The sequence below is a fragment of the Taudactylus pleione genome, unplaced genomic scaffold (assembly GCF_031769625.1).
Source record: "Taudactylus pleione unplaced genomic scaffold, aTauple2 ptg000279l, whole genome shotgun sequence".
Taxonomy (NCBI): Eukaryota; Metazoa; Chordata; class Amphibia; order Anura; family Myobatrachidae; genus Taudactylus; species Taudactylus pleione.
In genome coordinates this window covers 2,256,344-2,278,354 of record NW_028284681.1, presented here as the reverse complement: position 1 = coordinate 2,278,354, position 22,011 = coordinate 2,256,344, and the positions used below count along the sequence as shown (strand labels likewise).

Here is a 22,011-nt window from a genome sequence, read left to right as displayed (position 1 = left end):
CCACTCTTAAAAATATATTTGTGTCCAGATACTGCACACTTGTTGGTTGGTCCAAAATATAATTTTTAAGGAATGCTCAGATATGTCCTGCCAGCAAGTGGGGAAGTGATAACCATCACAGATACTGTCCCACTTAGTATCTGGGCTAGCTATTGGTGTCCAGCCAGTAACTCACTTGCTGGCTGGACACAGAGTGCCAGTCCAGATACTGTCCCACTTGCTGGCTGGACACAGCTTGCTAGCCCAGATACTTACTGACTGGACAGAGCGCCAGTCCAGATACTCCCCCACTTGCTGGATGAACATCGACAGCTTACAAACATTGATGGTTTACTACCGATGTTTGATGGTTTAGCCATCGATGGCAGAGGGCCAATGGTTTTCTGCCATTGATAGCAAAGTGGAACCCAATGGGTTTTTTTTTCTGCTCCAAATAGGGAGCTTAGCCCCACCCTCTGGCAACCCACTAAGCCCCACCCACACTTTTGATAGGTCCACGGCTTGCCAGGCACCCGACATTAGTGTCCATTGAGTGGAGTATAAATCCCCTTCACTAGCCGTCCCTGGAAGTGCCGTGAGGGCAGAAGTTGAGGTTTCTGCCCACACGTTCCACAAAAATAAGAAAGTTGACCCCTTGCGGGCTCGGCTCACCACATGATTATATTCCCCCTCTATGCCCACTTGCATGGTAAGGAATGACGCAGGACACTGGCAGATGACAATCTTACAGAAACGGAAGGGGTTCTATCTCTTCCTTCAATTGGTTATTGTACCATCAATTATTATCACCGATTTCACCTTCTATGGAAAACCACCGAAGGCCATCCCTAATACTTCACCATTTGCTGGCGATAGCTAGCCCAGATACAGATACTGCCCCACTTGCTGCCTGGACACAGATGGGGTGATTCAATTGTTTTTTTTTACAGTGCAGTAATTAATGGGTACCCAATGTTGAAATTCAATTGGGGTGAGCAAACATGCTTGCACCTGCGGCTGTTCACACCTTAACGGATCAACAATTTAATTGCTCCATTGGGCTCCCGGCACTACCTGCCACAGGCTGGACAGCCCAGATACTACCCCCACGTGCTGGCTGGACACAACCTAGCCCAGATAATACCACACTTGCTGGCTACACAGAAGTACAAGTAACAAACATGTGGCTGCTGAAACGTAGAGAGAAGACGCAGGCTGTGCACTCTGACTATTGTGTACACCGTCCGCCACGGTTGTTCCTAGTGCTTCCTCCTTACCGTCGGAACGGAAGCCGCCGCCGCGCCCTTGCTTTTGTACTGGAAGAGGTTATCAGCTGCTCTACCCTCCACACTGACGCAGGGCGCTGACGTTTCTATATGAAACACGTCAGTGCAGCGCGACTTACGGCCGCGTCATAGTGCCGGGCTGACCGAGGACACTGCATAATATGTGAGCTTTGCGCCTGTCTGGGCTCAGTGTGCCGGTGTAAGCATAGTATCTGGGTGCTGTTATTGCTGTCTGTATTGGATATGGCATTATCTGTCTCAGCTCCCACTAATTACCCCTTGTCGGTGGGCTCTAGTGCTGGTGGTGAGATGTCCCCATCACGTACATCTGGTGTTCCTGAGACAGTGTCTGACTTGGAGGCGCTGGAAGGGATGATGGAAGTGGTCGTGGTCCAGCAGTATAAGTGCAAGATGTGCCAATACAAGAGCGTGTCTAAATCAACTCTCCTCCGCCATGTGAAAGAGCGACATATTCAGACAGGTAGAGGAATTCATTCATGAATTGTGGGACATCAGGGAATAAAGATCATTGGGGGCGATTCAGTTCAACGCGACTCTTCAATTCAGTGCACTGTGTGGTCGGAGAATGCCGGTCATTGCGCCTTGACAAGGGTGTTAATGCGCGGTAACCGGCATTCTCTGTCCAAAGTGCCGGGCGCACGGCTGTTCGCACCGCGCTATGCAGAAAAAAACAGCCGCACACCCGGCACTTTGGTTGGATTTCTCTTCGCTTCCCCAGGGGGGTGCGAGAAGAAATCCTTAGAGTGGCCAAACAGCGCGGTGTATTGAATAGCTGCGGGAGCTCCCTCCCGTTGCTATTCAATAGCACTTTGAATTCCCCCCCCATTGTGTACATATTACCAGTAACTCAGTTTCATAATAGTCACACACAGAACAATGCAAATGATTTATCTGCTACATGGAACATGCACACTAAAGGGCTAATTCTGAGTCACACTTTATCGACCTGTCTAGTTCTTTTGCCATAGTTGTGTCTGTGACTTTATGCTAATGCTAGTATCAGCCCCTGTCCTGGTGTACAAGTGTGTGCGCAAGGACTGAGATGCCCACTCTGTGGACCTTTAGATGCAAAAATTCCACTTGGTGGGTCTTTAGATGCTACTTTCAGTCACACCATCAAAACTGGCACCTGCCCCATACTAGGTGTATATTCTCCGTCAGAGTAAGAGAAATAGGTGCGAAATCAGCTGCTTTTATCGCCGGCAAAAATGGATTTTATGTATTGGGTCTGGTATTTCGGTGGCCTATATGGATGTGTCATGTGTTTTAAACATTGCATGTGGCTGCAGCAGGCGTTTTAACTGTTTTTAAAAGTGCGCTTTTACGACACAAAAATATACTTGCACCCACTTTAATGTACCACCAATGTATGTGGAACAGTAATTTCCTGGAAAAAAAATAGCTTTCTATAATTTTTTAACCTGTTTTCATATACGCAACTTACCACCAACCAACGCAATTTAAGTACTATACACAAAAGACAGAGTTGCAGATGCACTATGCGATCATTACTGTTCACATTTAAATTTATTAAATAGAATTTCAGAGGTAGTTTGCATATCAGAGGCCAATGATACGGGTCTGCCCACCAGCGTCCAGGTCACCTCATTGAGCAGGTCCCTAACACTCTGGGGTTCACATCTGGGACACAGTGTACCCCAAAAGACAGCCCAGCCAAAGACCTCCCAAGGGCATCACACGAAAAAAAGGGGTGTCAGTGAAGTGTTAAAGTATCAGGTGTGTAAAAGTACTGTAAATACTTTTATTACGTCCAATATTACACTTCTAAATTAATTTCAGATGTACGTCAGCCAGTTTTTAGGGGTGCAGACGCAATCTCCTGCATTTCCTGACTTTTTCACCTATTTTTGCCTGTTTTTTTCATCACACCTACCCGTTTTTGCCTGGATTTTGTCGATAACTGAAGTGCATATGTGAAAATTGGTGATAAAATTGGTCGATATCGCACCTAATTGAATCCAGCCCTAAGCGTCTGAGTTCACAACCACTTCAGCGACACTCCCATAACATGCCCATAAGACTGTACATGTCTGCGCTGAATGACCACCTCCGTGTCGCTGCTCAGGAATGCCCAATGCCCGACTGCATCAATCAAATCTACGCCCCCTATGCGTACACACCATAGGGCGCATGTGCTGTTACATTTTAGGGATTTAGAAGCATGTGCAGTTGAAAAAATCCACCATTTGTGTGAATATCGGCGTTGCATGCGACTCATTATTAAGCCCAAGGGTTTTTGCTACTGATCTATTTTATTATCTAGTTAATATGGAAATACCACAATTATGAAATATTATTATAAATAATCCCTGTTGAGAAAAAAATGACACTGCAGTATACAGTTTAAATCGTCTACACAGAACTAATACAATTATGAGATGAAAAGATGGCCATTATCAAATCTTTACTGCACGTCTTTTGGTGCAGGTTTATAATTCTTCCTGGACTTAGGAGGTTTTATTTTATAATGCACACTCAAATTGACACAGTCTATAATCATAATGATGTGTAATTTTAGATTTTATTTTGTCTTTCAGTCGGCAAAGATGAAAAAGTGCCTTGCAAAATGCTACGGCCACGAGAAGAAGAGGAAGATGATGATGACATTGTGGACGCAGGAGCCATAGATGATCCTAATGGTACAGAATCTTCTTGTTTCCCCCTCTAGTTTCTCACACAGTAGATGATGCAACTGAAGCACTGCTTGGCTTAATTTAGGTTTTCTTAAGACAAATTCCTATTCTGTGTCATCGTTTTTCTTACATTCTAGAACATGTTTTTGCTGCAGTTATTTTCTTCATTACAGGTGACAGTGATTACAGTCCAGGAGAAGATGTAACCCACATTCGCCAGTTTGAATCAGTTAATGGGGCTTTAGCAAAAGAAAGGCCACGTAGACGACCAGGACGACCGCGCAAAGTTCCATGCATACAAGGTTCAATATCCTATGTACTATTAATATATATGAAAGACTAGGTATCGCTAAGATCTATAATATATAGAACATTTTCTAAGTAGCGTTACATGTACACACTTTTTAGTGGAAAGCAAACCTCTTTAGCAGGGAGGTGCTTCTCTGACTTGTATCACTCTGGAGAAGAGCAGGCGGTTATAGACTGATTAATTGGTTTTCAGTCCCTAATGTAACAGAAATGTTCTCTACAGACAGCTAACTAATGGATTAATACAAGGGGACAATGCTGTGATTTTGCAGGAATCCTCATAAATGCTTTTTCATTTGGGCTTTTCATCCTCTCCCAAATCAACTTTTATTCGCTGTTTTAAAGATTTAGACATAGCTAATGACTGTTTTGTAATTTCAATGAAGAAGGTCTGTCACATTTAAATAATCCATTCATTAAAACCAAACACAAAACTATAATACGGAGGTATGACAGTTGGCTGTACTTCGTTGTGTATATAAAGCACAAATAAAATGTAATGATGATGTACTTTTGCGATCAGATAGTTTTTTGTCAGCAATGTTGTAAGTACTTTATTATTTTTGAGAAGCTATAGTACACAATATTGCATGCATTGCAGTTTACTGGTTTATAGAGGTAAGTTAATTCTGTTATGGGGTAGACTATCACAGGACATTCAGTGAGAAATTTTAGGATGAATATTCTGAAATCTGAGGACTGGCAAGCTAAACTAGTTCCTCCTCTTATGCAACATGACAGGTATTGTTTGGGTTTAGATCCATCTTATACTTATACTTTCATTCCTACAGGCCCTGAACTAGATGGTATTCCTCCACCAATGTCTACAACTGACAACCGAGCAGAGATTAGTATTATCCTCTCTGACCTTGAAAACAAGGACCCTTCCTCTTGTCCTCCCCAAGAAGAGCAGAAGCCACCTACTCGACCACGTGGACGTCCCCCCAAACTCTTCAGAGGTAGAAAGTATCATCGATATAGAGGTCGGAGGTCAGTGTTTGGTGAAGCTTTGCTTTTTGATTTATGTATGGTCTGTATTTCAGTAACCAGTATTAGTGGTAATGGCAGAATGGTTCTATGTTAGAACAGTAACTTGTGGCTTAAAACAACATTCCATGCAATCAGTGATGATTTAGCAGACAGTTGATGCAATTGCCCTGATCTCAGTCCAACATTTAGACGGTTGGGGTGGGATGAAGTGTCTTTTAAGCTCAGTCTGATCACTCGCATGTGTTGTATGAATTTTAGATGCAAGTTCCAGATATGTATGTGATTATGTGTCTCTGTTGAATCTTGTGACTTGCAGGTATTATAAACCACCAAGTAAACCACTGCTTAGACCTTTTATCTGCCGTGTCTGCTGCTCCCGTTTCCTTACACAACAAGATTATACGTTTCACGTGAACTCGCATGACGGCAACGAACCTCAAACATTTAGGTGCCAGCAGTGTAACTACCAGTGCCGAAGGTGGTCTTCACTAAAGGTTAGCTGGTTTTGGAATGTGCTAGGGGGGCAAACAGGTCTGTAGTAATGTTAAGGTTGTGTTGTGTATTTTGAAAACACTGAGGGATTTACATTTTGTGTTCAATAAGGGAAGTTGATGGCTTTTTTTTAATTTTTTTTAAAAGTGGCAATTATATGGAATCTTTTATTTAATGCTATTTTCCTTTCCCAAAGGAGCATATGTTTAAACACCAGGGAAGCAAGCCTCATAAATGTGATCAATGTGAGTACACAAGTGTGTACAAGAAGGATGTCATCAGACACTCTGCGGTGCACCAGCAAGAGCGGTAAGCTTTAGCCACACGTACGCTTACATAGGAGGATGTTCAGTATTTTGGGGTTCTAGTATATGTATATTGGTCCTTATCTGTACTGATTGGTGTGTTTTTAAATATTAGAAGAACCTTAAACACCGTAAACCATCCTAAAGGCAAATGTCCATGCTCTCTGCAAGTTAAAAGTACAAAGCTGGGATTAAGACTGTTCTGCAGTGTATTTTCTGAATAGCAAATTCCAGTGTAAATGTACCAGGGGTTTTGTGATTAGGTTGTAATAACCTTTCTTTATTTTTTATTTCAGAAAGAAGAAACCTTTGCTGGTAAGACTATTCTACTTTGTTACTATGATCATGTTATTATCTTTCTTTTCTTCTAGTTCCCTCTGATTTCTTAATAAAGCTACACACCTCTCTCCTCCATTTCCTACACTTACCATTTTATATATTATATATTTTGTGTATCAATACTTTTATATATTCTGTTGGCTCAGTGTTTCTGTTTCATATATGTTAGGTTCTGGTTATGTAGGCATGCATGTGCCTCCCTACTGTCTCTTCACACTCATGTTGTTCTCTCCATGTAGACTGTGAAGACCACCACGTATCCATGTCCTGTGTGTAACCGTGTATATAACATGCAAAAGCGGCTAACACAGCACATGAAGACACACAGTAGCGACAAACCCCACATGTGTGACAAGGTAAATTTTCTGCTGCTTAAATTACATGCAATTACAGCTTTGTGTGCATAATTGTGAAGGGCCTGATTCAGAAGCAGACATAATTGCAGAGGCGTAGAAAAGCTGCTGTGCAATTCCATCCCTCTAAAATCCAAAACCAGCAGGAGGTGTCTGTAGGAAACACACCTCCTTGCTTCATCTGCAATCCCAGCGCTGCGACCACCATCGCGACCGATGGTTGTTCCTTTCGCCAGGCTGTGGAAGCTTACCACAGAACCTGGATTCATCCCTCCCGGAAAATGGGGGGTAACACGCCCCCGTTTCTGGGAACTGTGGTCAGCCACGCCCCCGCTAAGCCCCTCAAACACTGCAGCATGTCAATCATGCTGCAGCTTGGAGGGGTCTGCAAGCGAGATCGCAAGACCTGTTCTGCACATGCGTAGACCCTAAACCATCAGATGTGCGCTAACCATCGGGCTAGCATACTGTACATCGCTGAATCAGGCCCTACGTCTAGGGGCCATGTATGTACATGAGTAGATGAAGGATAGAATACAAAGGATAGTTATAAACTGAACACAGAGGGCTAACATTGCATAATGGTGTACCAAAAGAAACATTATTGGGATCTATCATTTGCATTTTTTTAATTATAGATTGTAGATTACCTAGATTTTCTTCTTCAGGTTCCATAGGGATCCACAGGGATACCATGGGGATAGTGTGGTTGGAGTGATCCATCCACCAAACAGTTAAAGCTTTCCGCTCCCAGGATGCCTCTGGTCCTCCTCCACATATACCCTGCCACAGGTATTCAGTTGTTCGTTTGGTGCAGCAGGATTCAGACACACTGTTCAGGCAGTCCTAAGCTTTTATTTATGTTTTGTTTTATTTTATATGTTTTTGAGTTAGCAGTGCTGAGCGTCTGAAATAAGACGCATGTACTGCGACTCAGTCTACCTCCGCCAGGTCGTAACACTAGCAACCTCTCCGGTGATTTTGGCGGGTCCACGCAGAGCTTGCTAGCAGGGATGCTGGGGCCCGGACTGCAACCGGACGCATGGAGATGTTAGGTAAGGCGATTTCTCACTTGCGGGGGATCGCGCGCGGCAGTCCTTCCGTCGACGCACTGGAAGCAGCTGCAGTGAGGGCCCGGAGCGTCCGCGTCCTCACTAGACCACCGGGGCCTTATCTGATGCCAGGGATCGGCAGCAGACGTTTCTGCTGCCATGGGGTCAGTGTACTCGGCTTGTTGATGCAGCTTAGGGGAAGGTAGGCTCTCCCCCGATAGCTCCGACCCAGACGCAGTTCCATCAAAGGTTTTCGAGCGTCTGGGTCGCTCCTCCTACCCGCCTCGTGTATATGAGATGCTCACAGTCCATTATCGGTGCGCAGCTGGAGGTTTTGGGGTCAGTCTCCCTGTATACCTCTCCCATTGGTCAAGTATATAGTGCTCTATATCCTACCAAGCATAATGTTTTGAGTAGTTGATTCAGAGCCCATTGCAACTAAATTGCATATGCATTGTATGTGACTATCTGCTGTGTTGATACTGCATTTTATTTCTGACTATCACTGTTTTTCTCCTCATCCCTCTGTTGCAGGTGTATGTTTTTTTGTTTTTTTTTATACTTCACATTTACTTGTTGTTTGTGAAACCTGTCACATTACATTACTTTGCATTGTTACCTTTGTAATTGATATGTCATAAAGTAAAGGGATTCAGGAGGGGGAGGCGGGTTTGGTGTGTTTGTCCTCTCAGGAATTTATAAAGGATGGTTTTTGTGCTGTCAGTTATAAAGAGCCACCTCACCAGTCCAGTAATACCAGTCCCTGTACAGGAGCCATCTTGGGTGTCCTCCTTGTCTCAGGTAATGAAGCAGTTTGTGGATCATATGGCTACTCCCATGCTGCCTCCTTGTATGGGGTACCCACAGCATGCTATGTTTGCACCTCCTATACATCCTTCCTGGATGGATGCTTATGCCCACTCAAGTCAGTCAGCTGTTGCGAGCAGACCGGTAGTCACTAAGGCGCCAAAACGGAAGTTATATTTTTATCGGTCTGTTCAGTATATAAAAGGACCGTCCTTCTACAGTGGATGTACCTTCTTTGGTGAGGGCGGTCAAATCAAACCTAGATATACAGGATGATGAACCAACTCCTAGTAAGAAGGCTCCAGTGTTTAAACACAAGGTGGTGGTAAAAGCGGAGTTTCCTAGAACCGGGCAGTTTCCTGAACTTATGGAAGAGGCATGGGGTAACCCGGATAAACTGTTATGTATTACTAAAAGATTAGCATCGTTGTATCCTTTCCGAGCTTCTGAATGTACTAAGTGGGAAATTCCTCTTACTGTGGATGCTCATGTGACACACTTAGTCAGGAATGGTACGTTGCCCATTCCGTCAGCATCTTCTCTTAAGGATCCTACAGATGGGAAAATTGAAACATGTCTTAAGGCAGTATTTTCATCATCTGGAGCTGTTACTCGTCCAGCTATGGCTGGGGCTTGGGTAGCCATAGCGGTTGAGGAATGGACACTGGCAATGGAGGCTTCTCTACCAGATGCTACCAGAAAACAGATCACATATATCTCCCACATATGGGAAGCAGCCTCCTGTTTGGGAGGAGCTGCAATAGATGCAGGACTCTTAGCTTCTAAAGCATCAGCAGGCTCAGTGATGGCTCGTTAGGGTCCTTTGGTTAAGGTCCTGGAAAGCTGATACAGGGTCAAAGAAGGCTCTGGTATCCTTACCTTTCTATGGAAATCTACTATTTGGGGCAAAGTTAGATAAGATAATAGCTACTCTATCAGCTTCAAAATCTGCAGGACATTAAAGTCTAGGCAGTTTTCTTTTGGTCCCTTCGTCCCCAGGGACGAGCAAAGGAACAGTCGTCTTCCAGACAGTCTAGTTTTCGCAGGACAACCAGGTGACAAACTAAGAGGTCTGGGCTGGCCAGACGTCCAGCCTCTTAGCCGGACGATAAACCTTCTTTCTGATGGGGCGGGCCGCCTCCTGAGGAATCTCGGTGTGGGATGCAGACTTCTTCAATTTGCGGATTACTGGCATCAAACAGCAACAGATGCCTGGGTCCGAGAAGTGGTCTCGGGTATGCCCTCACTTTCCGGAGGCATCCTACCAGAAGTTATTTTGTACAAAGAGGCGATCAAGGCCTTGGCTCTTTAGGAGGCCATTTACTCCCTGCTGCACGCAGGAGTGATAATCCCGGTTTCTTTGTTTCAGAAAGGAAGTGCTTGTTATTCCAAACTATATTTGGTTCTAAATCGAAAAGCCCTCAACAAGTTTATCCTTGTACACAAGTTCCATATGGAAACTCCTTCAGGCAATTATTTTGGCAATGGAGCCTGGGGATTTCATGGTTTCCCTGGATATTCAGGATGTGTATCTGCATGTGCCTATTATGCCATCCCACTAACAATTTCTACCAACAACATTACCAATTTCAGGCACTACCCATTTGGTCTCTCTACGGCCCCTCGACTCTTTACCAAAATAATGGTGATTAGGACGGCCAACCTCCGGCATCAGGGAATCCGAATATTACCATATCTGGACGACCTTCTGATATTGGCACAGTCTCCAGCTGTTTTACAACTCCAACTAACCATTGCCTGCCTACAGAAGCACGGCTGGATCATCAATTGGAAGAAATCCTCTTTTTTCCAACACAGCAGATGGTACATCTGGGGGCACTTCTGGATTCTCAGGCACAAAGGGTATTTCTGCCAGAGAACAAGATTGTGGCCCTATCATTGCGAATAAGCAAATTGCTACGCAAACGTATCCATTCTATCAGTGATGCAGGTCCTGGGGTCAATGGTATCCACCTTCGACATGGTGGAATATACGAAGTTCCATTCCAGGCCTCTGCAAAAATTGATTCTCTCCAGGTGGAACGGACAGTATCATCTAATAAGGTCCCAGAAGATCCTTCCCACTCCAGAGGTTCGTCTTTCTTTCTAGTGGTTGTTACAAAAGGATCATCTGGACAAAGGTTGCCCATTCTGGATTCCAATTTGGGTGCTTCTCACCACAGACTCCAGTCTTCACGGATGGGGGGGCAGTGAGAGTTCATCACATCTTTCAGGGAAGATGGACAAATCAGGAAAGTCATCTGCTCATAAACATTCTGGAGCTTCGAGCAGTATTACAAAGCACTCATCGTAGTCTGGGACCTGCTTCAGGGCAGGCCATTCCAGATTTAGTCCGACAACGCAACCACAGTAGCCTATCTCAATCATCAGAGGCACGCAAAGTCATGCAGCCATGAGGGAAGTGACAAACACTCTGATTTGGGCAAAATGTCATCTTCCGGCGATCTCTACAATATTCATCACGGGAGTCCTCAATTTTGTAGCGGACTTCCTAAGTCATCAGGACATATATGCCGGAGAGTGGTCTCCACCCAGGGGTTTTTCAACTCCTGGAGAACAAATGGGGCCTACCAGACATAGACCTCATGGCATCACGTCACAACCACAAGGTCCCCAGGTACGGGTTTAGGACCAGAGATCCCTCGGCAGCCTTCGTGGACGCACTGGCAGTAAGATGGGACTTCAACCTTGCGTATCTCTTTCCTCCGATTTTACTCCTCCCAAGGGTTCTCAGGAAATTCAAGCAAAAAGGCGGAACAGTAATGCTAGTAGCTCCTGCTTGGCCCAGACGTCATTGGTTCACAGACATACGGAATCTATCCATAGACACTTCCTCTATGGCAAGATCTGTGGTCGCAGGGTTCCTACCTGCATCCAGACTTTCCTCGCCTGACTTTTGACGGCGTGGCTCTTGAGTCTTCCATCTTAAGAGCCAAGGGTTTCCCCATCTCTGTGATTCAAACGATGCTTAAGGCATGAAAGCCTTCCTCTGCCCGAATCTATTAAAGCGTTTGGGATTCCTTTTGGTCAGTGGTGTTCCTACAGAAAATATGACCCTAAGGTGTTTAGGGTTCCCCTTGTACTGGCTTTTCTCAAGGCTGGATTGGACCTTGGACTCCGTCTGGCCACTTTGAGAGTCAGTTTGGTTCCAAAGAAAGATTGCTTCTTTACCAGATGTTAGAATTTTTCTTCCGGGGGTTCTCTGAGTTCAGTCTCCTTTCATCACACCGGTAGCATCTTTGGGATTTTCTTTGGTTCTCAAGGAGCTACAAGCTCCCCCATTTGAACCTCTGGAATCTGTAGATTTTTAAATGGTTGACAGAGAAGACGCGTTTTTTCTCCTCGCTATCTCTTCTGCCCGCAGAGTCTCTGATTTGGCAGCGCTCTCTTGTCGCTCCCCATGTATGTTTTTCACACCAGGATAGAGCTGTTCTCCACACAAGGGAGGGTTACCTTCCTAAGGTAGTGTCCCGTTTTCATTTGAATTAAGAGATTATGGTTCCAGCTTTTCAGTCTTCAGACCTTTTCTGTAGGTGAAGCTATCCTGGATGTGGTTCGTGCTCTCCGTATCTATGTGGAGTGTGCAAACTGTTAGAAAATCAGATACTCTCTTTATGTTTATATGGTTTTCACAAACTAGGATGACCAGCTAACAGACTCTTGCTAGATGGTTACGTATGACTATCTTTCAGGTATACACACAGGGTGATCTCCCTGTTCCAAACATGAGCGTTTATTCGTGGTGCCTCTGTTGAGCAAATGTGCAAGGCAGCCATGTGGTTTTCTTTTCACACTTTTCTTAGGTTCTATGCCTTTGATACTCTTTGCCTCTCAGGATGCTTCCTTTGGGCGACGCGTTTTCCTTTCTGCTCAAGAGCATCCCCACCCTTAGTGGAACTGCTTTAGTCCATCTCCCTGGTATCCCTGTGGATCCCTATGGACCCTGAAGAAGAAAATAAGACTTATGGTAGACTTACCATTGACACTATTTTTCTTCAAGGTCCACGGGGCACCCAGCCTGACGCACTTGGCTGCATTGGGAATTTTTTTTCTTTCAGTCACGGATTCCCTCCTCTTGTATGAGAGTATTTCTAGTGTACGATTGTATTTTCCTTCTCTTCTTTTCCTTCTCCTGCCTTGGACTTCTTTACAAAACTGAATGCCTGTGGCCAGGGGCAGGGTTTATATGTGGAGAAGGAGCAGAGGCATCCTGGGAGCTGAAAGCTTTAACTGTTTGGTCCCTGGATCACTCCAACCACATTATCCCCATGGTATCCCTGTTGACCCTATGGACCTCGAAGAAAGAGTTATCAATGCTAAGTCTACCATAACTCTTATTTTATGGTTTTCATATTAGCTAAGCTTTGTAGAGTTCTTTAAAACAGAGCAGGATGGAAACATTTAGACAAAATGGCAAACTATGCTGTGAAACTGCAGATATTTAATGTGGATAAATTTGCTATTACCGTATATACCCGAATATAAGCCGAGGTACCTACTTTTACCCAAAAAAACTGGGAAAACTTACTGACTCGAGTATAAGCCTAGTGTGGGAAATGGCAGCAGCTGGTAGTGCCCCCAGTAGTAATTCCTCCTGGTAGTGCCCCCAGTGGTAATCCCCCCTTTCAGTGCCTCCAGTAGTAATCCCCCCCTGGTAGTACCCCCTGTAGTAATCCCCCCTTTTAGTGCCCCCTGTAGTAATCCCCCACTGGTAGTGCCCCCTGTAGTAATCCCCCCCCTGCAGTAATCCCCCCCCTTGTAGTTCCCCCAGTGGTAATCCCCCCCTTTAGTGCCCCCTGGTAGTGCCCCCTGTAGTCATCGCCCCCTGGTAGTGCCCCCTGTATTTCCCCCCCCCCCAGTAGAAAGAGACGTGAAAAGAATAAAAAAAAAATAAACACTTACCTTAAACCCCCGCTCCTCCGGCCGCTTTGCATGGGAGAGACGTCGTCATGACGACGTGTCTCCCATCACCCACTGCGGGAGCCGGAAGATGGCTCCTGCAGTGGGAGCAGCAGCAGCCGCTGAGAGTCTGACAGACTCTCAGCGGCTGCTGATTACACCAAACACGCAGCTGTCGGCTCCGGCGGCTGTGTGTTTGGCAGTGTGTAGCGCTGACTGAACTCCGTCCGGTCAGCGCTACACTTGACTCGAGTATAAGCCGAGGGGGTACTTTTTCAGCACATTTTTTTGTGCTGAAAAACTCGGCTTATACTCGAGTATATACGGTATGAACCCAAGCCACAAGTGACGAGTCAGGTTAGAAGCTCAGGTCAAGGGTTTGTTACACATCCAGAGAAATGTCTGACACTTATGAATAACAGGGAAGCGATGTCCCACAACTGATAAAGACCCTGCTCCAGCCCAGCTATTTTATCAGGTGACAACAGTAGTATTACATTGTAACAAGGCAAGCAAGTAATGCAGTAAGGACACAGACTCTTATAACTGGCATAAGACAACAAACTAGTTTATTATACAAATTATGCTTACAAATTACATACACAGGAATGAACACACTACATAGATCCTAGCAGCTACTGAGGAGGCTGGGATGGCTTTCAGTATATTTACCTGCCCAAACCTCCTTGTTGCTTTTCTGTCATCCTACCTCTCTTAAATTCAACTGTTGGTGATAGCAACTAAACTCCCCTGCTTATGAAAGGCCAAGATGGGACATTTAGTAATGCAGTGATCAATGCACACTCTCCTATTTGTGGCTAACACTGGGTCTTTCTATTCTTCCAAATTCTAGTCTCCAACTACACCTATCTTTATTGTTGGGATGAAAATATATGCACACGGATCTATGTAGGCAACGATACGTTCTCGTTAACTATTTACCTTCAACTCTCCCCGCACTCCAGGACACGATGTGCAGCAAAAGCTGAACGATGTGACACAGGATCTATCATGCACTATCTAATTATTTTCATATCATGAGGTCGTGTGCGATAGCAGACCGATGCTTTCACAGATCAAAAGCACAGGCAGCCCCGGTTGTGAAAATACAGGGGACAAAAGATGTATGGGTCCCCTGTATTTAGCACAGCCAGCACTGGGCTCAGCCGAGCCGGTCCTGGTTTTGGAAATACAGGGGACATAAAGCGTACGGCTCCCCTGTATTCTCCATAACCAGCACTGGACCCTTTCTAGCAGGGGAGTAATGTCTCAGCCAGGGGAACTCTTTCACCGGGAACCCCCAGTCAAAGCATTACCCCTGACCGCTACTCAGCTCATGCCTGGGAACCCTGGGGAGGTGGGGACCCCCTCTCCAGGGCACCCCAGGCCTAGGCTGATAACCCGGGGCTATCCGCAGCACTCTGGAGCGGTGGGTGCCGGGTTGATAGTGTAAAGTGTGGTGCAAATGAAAGAAATAAAAATGTGTCTTTTGCAATAGAACTACAGTTCCCAGCAAGCCTCCCCCGCATGCTCGTACTTTGAGAAGTACAAGCATGCGGAGCATTATGGGACTGCTTGTACCTGTAGTTCCACTGCAAAAGAAATATTAAAAATAAACACAGTACACACACACCATGAAAGTAAAGGTTTATTGAAACATACATGCACACTCACACACTCCCTATCACTCATACTCACCTAGTATCTCTGATTCCACCCACGCCCACTTCTCCAAGTAGATAATCCATGGCTTTCTGTTAACAAAAAAAAAAATACCCTATTTTCCTCATCCTATGCAATGGCAAATTGAAAATATGCGGACCACCGAGCACAGTACCGCCCTCTAAGGACGGTACTGCCCGAATGACGGCTCAGTGGCAGGATTTCACTATAGAATTCCCGGTGCTGAGCGCTCATTGGCTGAGAGAGGCGAGCCTTCAACCTCTCAGCCAATAACCAGTACTCACCATTGACTACAATGGTGAGAACCTCTAAAGCAGTGGTGTCAAACTCTGGCCCTTCAACTGCAGTGGAACTACATGTCCCAGCATGCACTGCCAGAGTTTTGCTATTAGGGCATGCTAAAACTGTGGCAGGGCATGCTAAGATATGTAGTCCCACAGCATCTGGAGGCCCCGAGTTTGACACCACTGCTCTAAAGTAACCTTAAGTTATCTCTCTACATCAGGGTCCATAGGGTATCCACAGGATACCTTGGGGTATAGGTGATGACGTCAGGCATCGGGCACCATAGAGTTAAGTTTTCAGCCTCCCAGGATGCACTAGGGTCCCCCTCTTATACCCCGCCCCCGAGCCAAGGCATCTCCGTGTCGTTGGTGCCCGGCTCGGAGTCGGAGCACATGTTTAGAGGGGGGCTAAGCATAGCCCCTGAAGTTTCTTCAAGGCAGCTGTGGCTGCACATCTGGGAGTACAGCATGGACAGTCACTGCTGACGTCCATGCTGTCTCCCCTACACCCCACCGGTACTGATCCGGGGATGCTGGTAAGTATCTGGGGTCACGGCTAGCGGTGACCCCAGATGCTTCGATCCATGGCCGGATTCAAGGGGAGCAGGTAAGCAGCGGGGGTCCCACGGTGGGTCCCTGCTGACAACATGATGCACAGTCCCCAGGCAGGTGGCTCCCTGGGGACTGGCTGCAGCGTGGAGCCAGGTACTAACCTGCGCTTCCACTATCCCCCTGGGACAGTGGGCCGCAGCTGAGCGTCAAGCCCTGCAGCGTCCCAGGGGTTAATTGCATGCCAGGGGAGCGCGCCTTCCCTGTATACAGCCGGTGCCTCCCCCGCTGCACACAGCCCTCTCTGTGCTGCCGATTGGTCCTGTGGCAGCGCTCCTCCTCTTTCTTCTCCTCGGTGGCCATCTTTGCATGGTGAACGCTGCTGGAAGCTGCTGATCGGTGGCATCGCAGTCTGGGTCCCCCAGCATACCTCTCCTCCATTGGCTTAAGGTCAGTGTATGCAGCGCTGTGTCCTACCAGACTCTGTGTAGTTGAGAAACAGCGCTGATAGTGCAGGGATTAATTTCTTCTGCATTGTATGTGACTTCTGCTAGCGCTGCTGCCTGTACTTTCACTTTCTGTCAGCCATTCTACTGTCTCTGCTCTTACTCTGCTAAAGCCCTTGCGGTTCGGTGATTGCAGGGTGGTTCTCCCACTCACTATACTAACAAGTATCAGTGAGAGGGGTCACATACTTACCATCATGTCTGAGAGTGAATTTCCCCTCCAGCTTATGTGTACTAAGTGCAATGTACCTATAGCGGAAGGGCTATGTCGGCAGTGTTATTTATTGGCGCGACCAATTACTGTCACCGCTCCGGTACAGGAACCTCCCTGGGCTTGTTTTGCTAAGGCGCTTACAACCTTAGTGGGCCAGTTAGCTCCGCCACCTGTGTTTTCCCGGATGGGATTGTCCCAGCAGTCAGTGGTGTCGTCACCCATGCAGGGTTTCCCGAGACAACTGATGGTACCCCACAGTCTCCCTTTTTCCCCTCCCCAGGTTTCACAGGAGCCTGCGTCGGTTAATTCGCTCACAAATTCAGTACAACATTTGTCAGAAGTGTTACAAGGGGAGTCTGTGTTGCGGCCTGTAGCGTCTGTCTGCTCCTTTATGAGGGTGATGACGTGACGTCCGATGATGGGGAGATTCTGGATCTATCTGACCAAGAACCTCTCCATACTAAAGAGTTGGACACGAAGTCAAAGGTTTATATTCCTGGCCTTATTCTGGCAGTCCGCACGGCTTTAGTTATTGAGGATGATGATCCTCCGGTGTCCAAATCCAAATATGCCTTTTTCAAGGATATTAAGGGTGACGCCACAGTGTTTCGGGTCAGTTAGTAGACCATTTAGAGGAGGCATGGAAACACCCCGGAAAACGGTATCAGCCTCAGAGGCGCTTAGCCGTGGCTTATCCGTTTGCTGACAATTATTTTTCTAAGTGGCAATCCCCTCCACAGGTGGATTCTCATGTGACACGCCTAGTCAGAAGTGCCACTTTGCCCATGCCTTCCATGTCCTCCTTGAAGGATGCTACGGACCGCAAGGTGGAAATCTGCCTAAAGTCCATTTATAACCTTGCGGGGGGGGGGGGGGGCGTCCAGACCGGCTATGGCCGTGTGTTGGGTAGCCAGAGCTATGGAGCGCTGGGCTGATAGTTTGGAGGCGTCTTTGGACTCTGACTGTTTGGCTGAACAGGCCGAGTTGGTGGGCAATCTCCGGGATTTGGCCACTTACATCAATGAAGCGGCCTTGATATCAGTATCCTCACCTCTAGGATTTCTTCTGCAGCTATTGCTGCTCGTCGCACATTATGGTGGCGATCTTGGAAAGCGGACGCAGATTCCAGAAAGGGCTTTGAAGCTTTGCCTTTTAATGGAGAAGTCCTATTTGGTCCGGATCTGGACAAAATTGTAGCTATGCTGGCAGCAGCCAAATCTGCATGTCTCCCGTCTGCTGCGGTCCCTTCAAGTTCTGGTACGTCGTCCTTTCGGCCTTACAGGGCCCAGGGTAGGCCTAAAGCACAGTCTTTTCCCCAACAGTCTGGGCCCAAGAAATCGGCCAAGACCAGGAAACAGGCCAGGAGTACCAGACGTCCGGCCCCTAAGTCAGATGACAAACCTGCGGCCTGACGGTCCGGGCCTCCCTTTGGGGGATCCCAAAGTGGGAGGCTGCCTGCTTCAGTTCGCCCAGTGTTGGTCAATAACCATGACAGACAATTGGGTTCACGAGGTGGTTTCTCACGGTATGCCCTCTCCTTTCGGCACAGGCCCCCATCCCGGTTCTTCACCACAGGCCTTCCATTAGACCGGAACAAAGCCTTGGAACTGCGGAAGGTTTTGCACACTATGCTCCAGGCTGGAGTTATAGTGCCTGTTCCATTCTCCCAGAGGGGCCAGGGTTTCTATTCCAATCTATATTTGGTGCAGAAACCCAATGGGTCGTACCGTCCAATACTCAACCTCAAGGCCCTCAACAAGTCCTTGAGGGTGCCTCGGTTTCGGATGGAGACCCTACGGTCCATCATTCTGGCGCTGGAACCTGGGGATTACATGGTGTCATTGGACATCCAGGACGCTTACCTGCATGTCCCTATTCTTTTGCGCCATCAACAATTCCTCAGGTTTGCAATCCGCAACGATCACTTCCAGTTCCGGGCGCTACCTTTTGGCCTGGCGACAGCTCCACGAGTGTTCACCAATATCATGGTGGCTCACCGGATGCAGGGGGTCCGAATGTTACCGTATCTGGACGACCTTCTGTTGTTTGCAGGGTCTCCAGAGCTCCTTCTACGCCATCTGGACTTGACGATTACAGTGCTGCAACGTCACGGCTGGTTGATAAACTGGCAAAAGTCCACCCTGATCCTGTCTCAGAGGATCCTGCACCTCGGGGCCTTGTTGAACTCCAGGCAGCAGCGGATCTTTGTGATGGTGGAAAAGATCTCTGCTTTGCAGTTGAGGGTGCGCAGTTGTCTACAGTGTCGCCGAGTGTCTCTGCACTCGGCGATGAGGTTGCTGGGCTATTTGTGTCAGTATTCGACATGGTGGAATATGCCCAGTTTCACTCCAGACCTTTGTAGCAATTGATCCTGTCCAAATGGAATGGACTGCCTCAGAGTCTAAAGTCACAGACGATGGTGATCACTCCGAAGGTTCGCCTGTCTCTAGCCTGGTGGTTGCAGACGACCCGCCTCAACAAGGGTCGCCAATTTTGGGTGGCGAACTGGGTCCTGTTAACAATGGACGCCAGTCTTCGGGGCTGGGGAGCTGTCGCAGGTCCACACTTGTTCCAGGGCAGGTGGACCCTGGCAGAAAAGTAGCTTCCAATAAACATCTTGGAACTCCGCGCGGTATTCAATGCTCTCCAGCAGGCACATCTGGTTCTCCAAGGTCACCCCGTGCAGGTCCAGTCCAGTCGGACAACGCCACCATCGTGGCCTACATAAATCGACAAGGAGGAACCCGAAGTCGGGCGGCACTCGCAGAGGTGTCCCGCATCCTGGTCTGGGCGGAGCGCAATCTCCCGGCTATATCAGCAGTATTCATCCCGGGAGTCCTCAACTGGGAAGCGGATTTTCTCAGTCGATAGGACGTACATCCGGGAGAATGGTCTTTGCACCAGGACGTCTTTCAACTTCTGGTGGACAGGTGGGGTCTTCCAGAGATGGACCTCATGGCGTCACAGCACAACAACAAGTTGCCGGTGTATGGGTCTCGAACAAGAGACGAAAAGGCGTCTCTGGTGGATGCTCTGTCCGTCCAGTGGACGTTCCAGTTTGCCTATCTCTTTCTTCCGTTTTCCCTTCTTCTGCGGGTAATCTGGAAATTCAAACAGGAAGGGGGTACACTCCTGTTGATAGCTCCCGAGTGGCCCAGGCGGCACTGGTTCTCGGACCTCCAGAGTCTGTCCGTGGACATTCCTCTGCGGTTGCCGCTGCGACCATACCTGCTATCACAGGGTCCTTGTCTTCACCCGGACCTGGCTCGGCTGTCTTTGACAGCGTGGCTGTTGAGACATCCATGTTAAGGTCCAGGGGATTCTCCGGATCTGTGGTGCAAACCATGCTAAGAGCTCGGAAGCCATGCTCTGCAAGGATATTCCATCGTGTGTGGCATACGTTCTTCCAGTGGTGTCGACTGAGAGGTTATGCCCTTCTGGAGTTCCGTCTGTCTAGAGTGTTAGCTTTCCTACAGGGTGGACTAGACCATGGGCTTCGCCTTGCTTCCCTGAGATTGCAGGTGTCTGCCCTGTCAGTCTGGTTCCATCGTAGGATTGCTGCGCTCCCTGATGTGCGCACCTTTATGCAAGGTGTTCTTCGCATTCAGCCACCTTTTGTTCCACCAGTGGCTCCTTGGGATTTGGCTGTGGTCCTGAGAGCTCTCCAGGAACCGCCGTTTGAACCACTGAGCTCAGTGGACCTTAAATGGCTTACAGCTAAGACAATATTCCTTCTGGCCATTGCTTCTGCCAGACGTGTTTCTGACTTAGGGGCTCTCTCCCGTAGACCCCCTTTTCTGATTTTTCATAGGAACAGGGCGGTGCTGCGCACTCGTCCTGGATTCCTTCCGAAAGTTGTTTCAAGTTTCCACATCAACGAGGAAATCGTTGTGCCGGCTTTTAAACTCACCTGATCTGTCAGTGGGTGAGGCCACTTTGGACGTTGTGCGGGCCTTAAGGATTTATAGTTGACCGCACTTCTTCTTTTAGGAAGTCGGACACCTTGTTTGTCCTCTATGGCTTCCGTAAAAAGGGTTGGCCTGCTTCAAAGCAAACTTTAGCAGGTTGGATTCGTATGGCTATTTCAGAAGCTTATCTTCATGAAGGCCTTCCGGTTCCTTCCTCTGTGAGGGCACATTCCACTAGGTCTGTGGGTCCTTCGTGGGCAGCTCGACGTGGTGCATCCGCAGTCCAGATCTGCAAGGCTGCCACTTGGTCCTCTGTCCATACCTGTGTGAGGTATTACGCTTTTGACACCTTTGCCTCTCAGGATGCTTCCTTCGGGCGACGGATTCTCCTTTCAGCACAGGAGCGTCCCCACCCTTAAAGGATACTGCTTTGGGACATCCCCAAGGTATCCTGTGGATACCCTATGGATCCTGATGTAGAAAATATGAGATATGGTAAGAACTTGCCTTTATCTCTATTTCTACGAAGTCCATAGGGTTCCACAGGACTCCCGCCCTGTCGCACCTGTGCTGCAGATGGGCTTTACTCTGGTCACCGTTTTTTTTTCCCGTCTCCCTCTGGTGAGAATGTGACTCTTGTGTGTGTCCAGATCTTTCTTCTCTCTCTTCCTTCTCCTCCTCTGGCCTATGGCTTGGTACGTAACTGAGATGCCTTGGCTCGGGGGCGGGGTTTAGGAGGAGGACCCTAGTGCATCCTGGGAGGCTGAAAACTTGACTCTATGGTGCCCGATGCCTGACGTCATCACCTATACCCCAAGGTATCCTGTGGAACCCTATGGGCTTCGTAGAAATAGAGATAACAAAGGTAAGTTCTTACCATATCTCATATTTTTGTTGTATCCTTAGCAAACCTTTGTATCCTATGCTAGATCGTCTTTGGCGGGTGCTACCTATTATTCAGCCACTTCTGTGGCTCACATGGTGCATTTTCACAGGGGTTCTGACACACAAAATTCTCAGTTGCAGTGGGCACCACTTTCATTGGCGGCGTCCTACTTCTTGGAGACCCTCTTTCTAGGCGGTACTGTGCCTTGCTAGGGGATTGGAGATACGGATGAGGTGGGCCAGTCTGTTGGCCCCTTTTTTTAAGGTCATTCAGGGTCTTGTTCAAAGGCATCTCCTAGCCATTGGACTTACTGCACTGGGAGGTTAAGCTCATGTGGTGGTCACCAAGGTTCAGCTTACCAACAGGTTTGTCCTTCGTTTTTTTTTTTTTTTCTTTTGTCATATCTCTGCTAGATTCTAGCCGTCAATTTATTTATTTTTTTCTTTAGCCTGTCTCACCTCTTTGTACAGGGGC

General features: G+C 47.5%; 1 protein-coding gene across 1 annotated transcript in view; it reads left to right on the top strand.

Moving 5' to 3' along the window:
• Positions 1–1,346: 1,346 nt before the first annotated feature.
• Positions 1,347–22,011, top strand: part of ZNF335 (zinc finger protein 335) — a 67,483-nt gene continuing 46,818 nt past the window's right edge. Inside the window, exons 1-8 of the mRNA XM_088481929.1 lie at positions 1,347–1,746; positions 3,845–3,946; positions 4,114–4,242; positions 5,041–5,239; positions 5,556–5,733; positions 5,928–6,040; positions 6,333–6,351; positions 6,615–6,731. Coding sequence (XP_088338055.1) covers positions 1,509–1,746; positions 3,845–3,946; positions 4,114–4,242; positions 5,041–5,239; positions 5,556–5,733; positions 5,928–6,040; positions 6,333–6,351; positions 6,615–6,731 — 1,095 coding nt within the window. The 5' untranslated portion in view covers positions 1,347–1,508. The remainder of the gene's footprint in view (positions 1,747–3,844; positions 3,947–4,113; positions 4,243–5,040; positions 5,240–5,555; positions 5,734–5,927; positions 6,041–6,332; positions 6,352–6,614; positions 6,732–22,011) is intronic.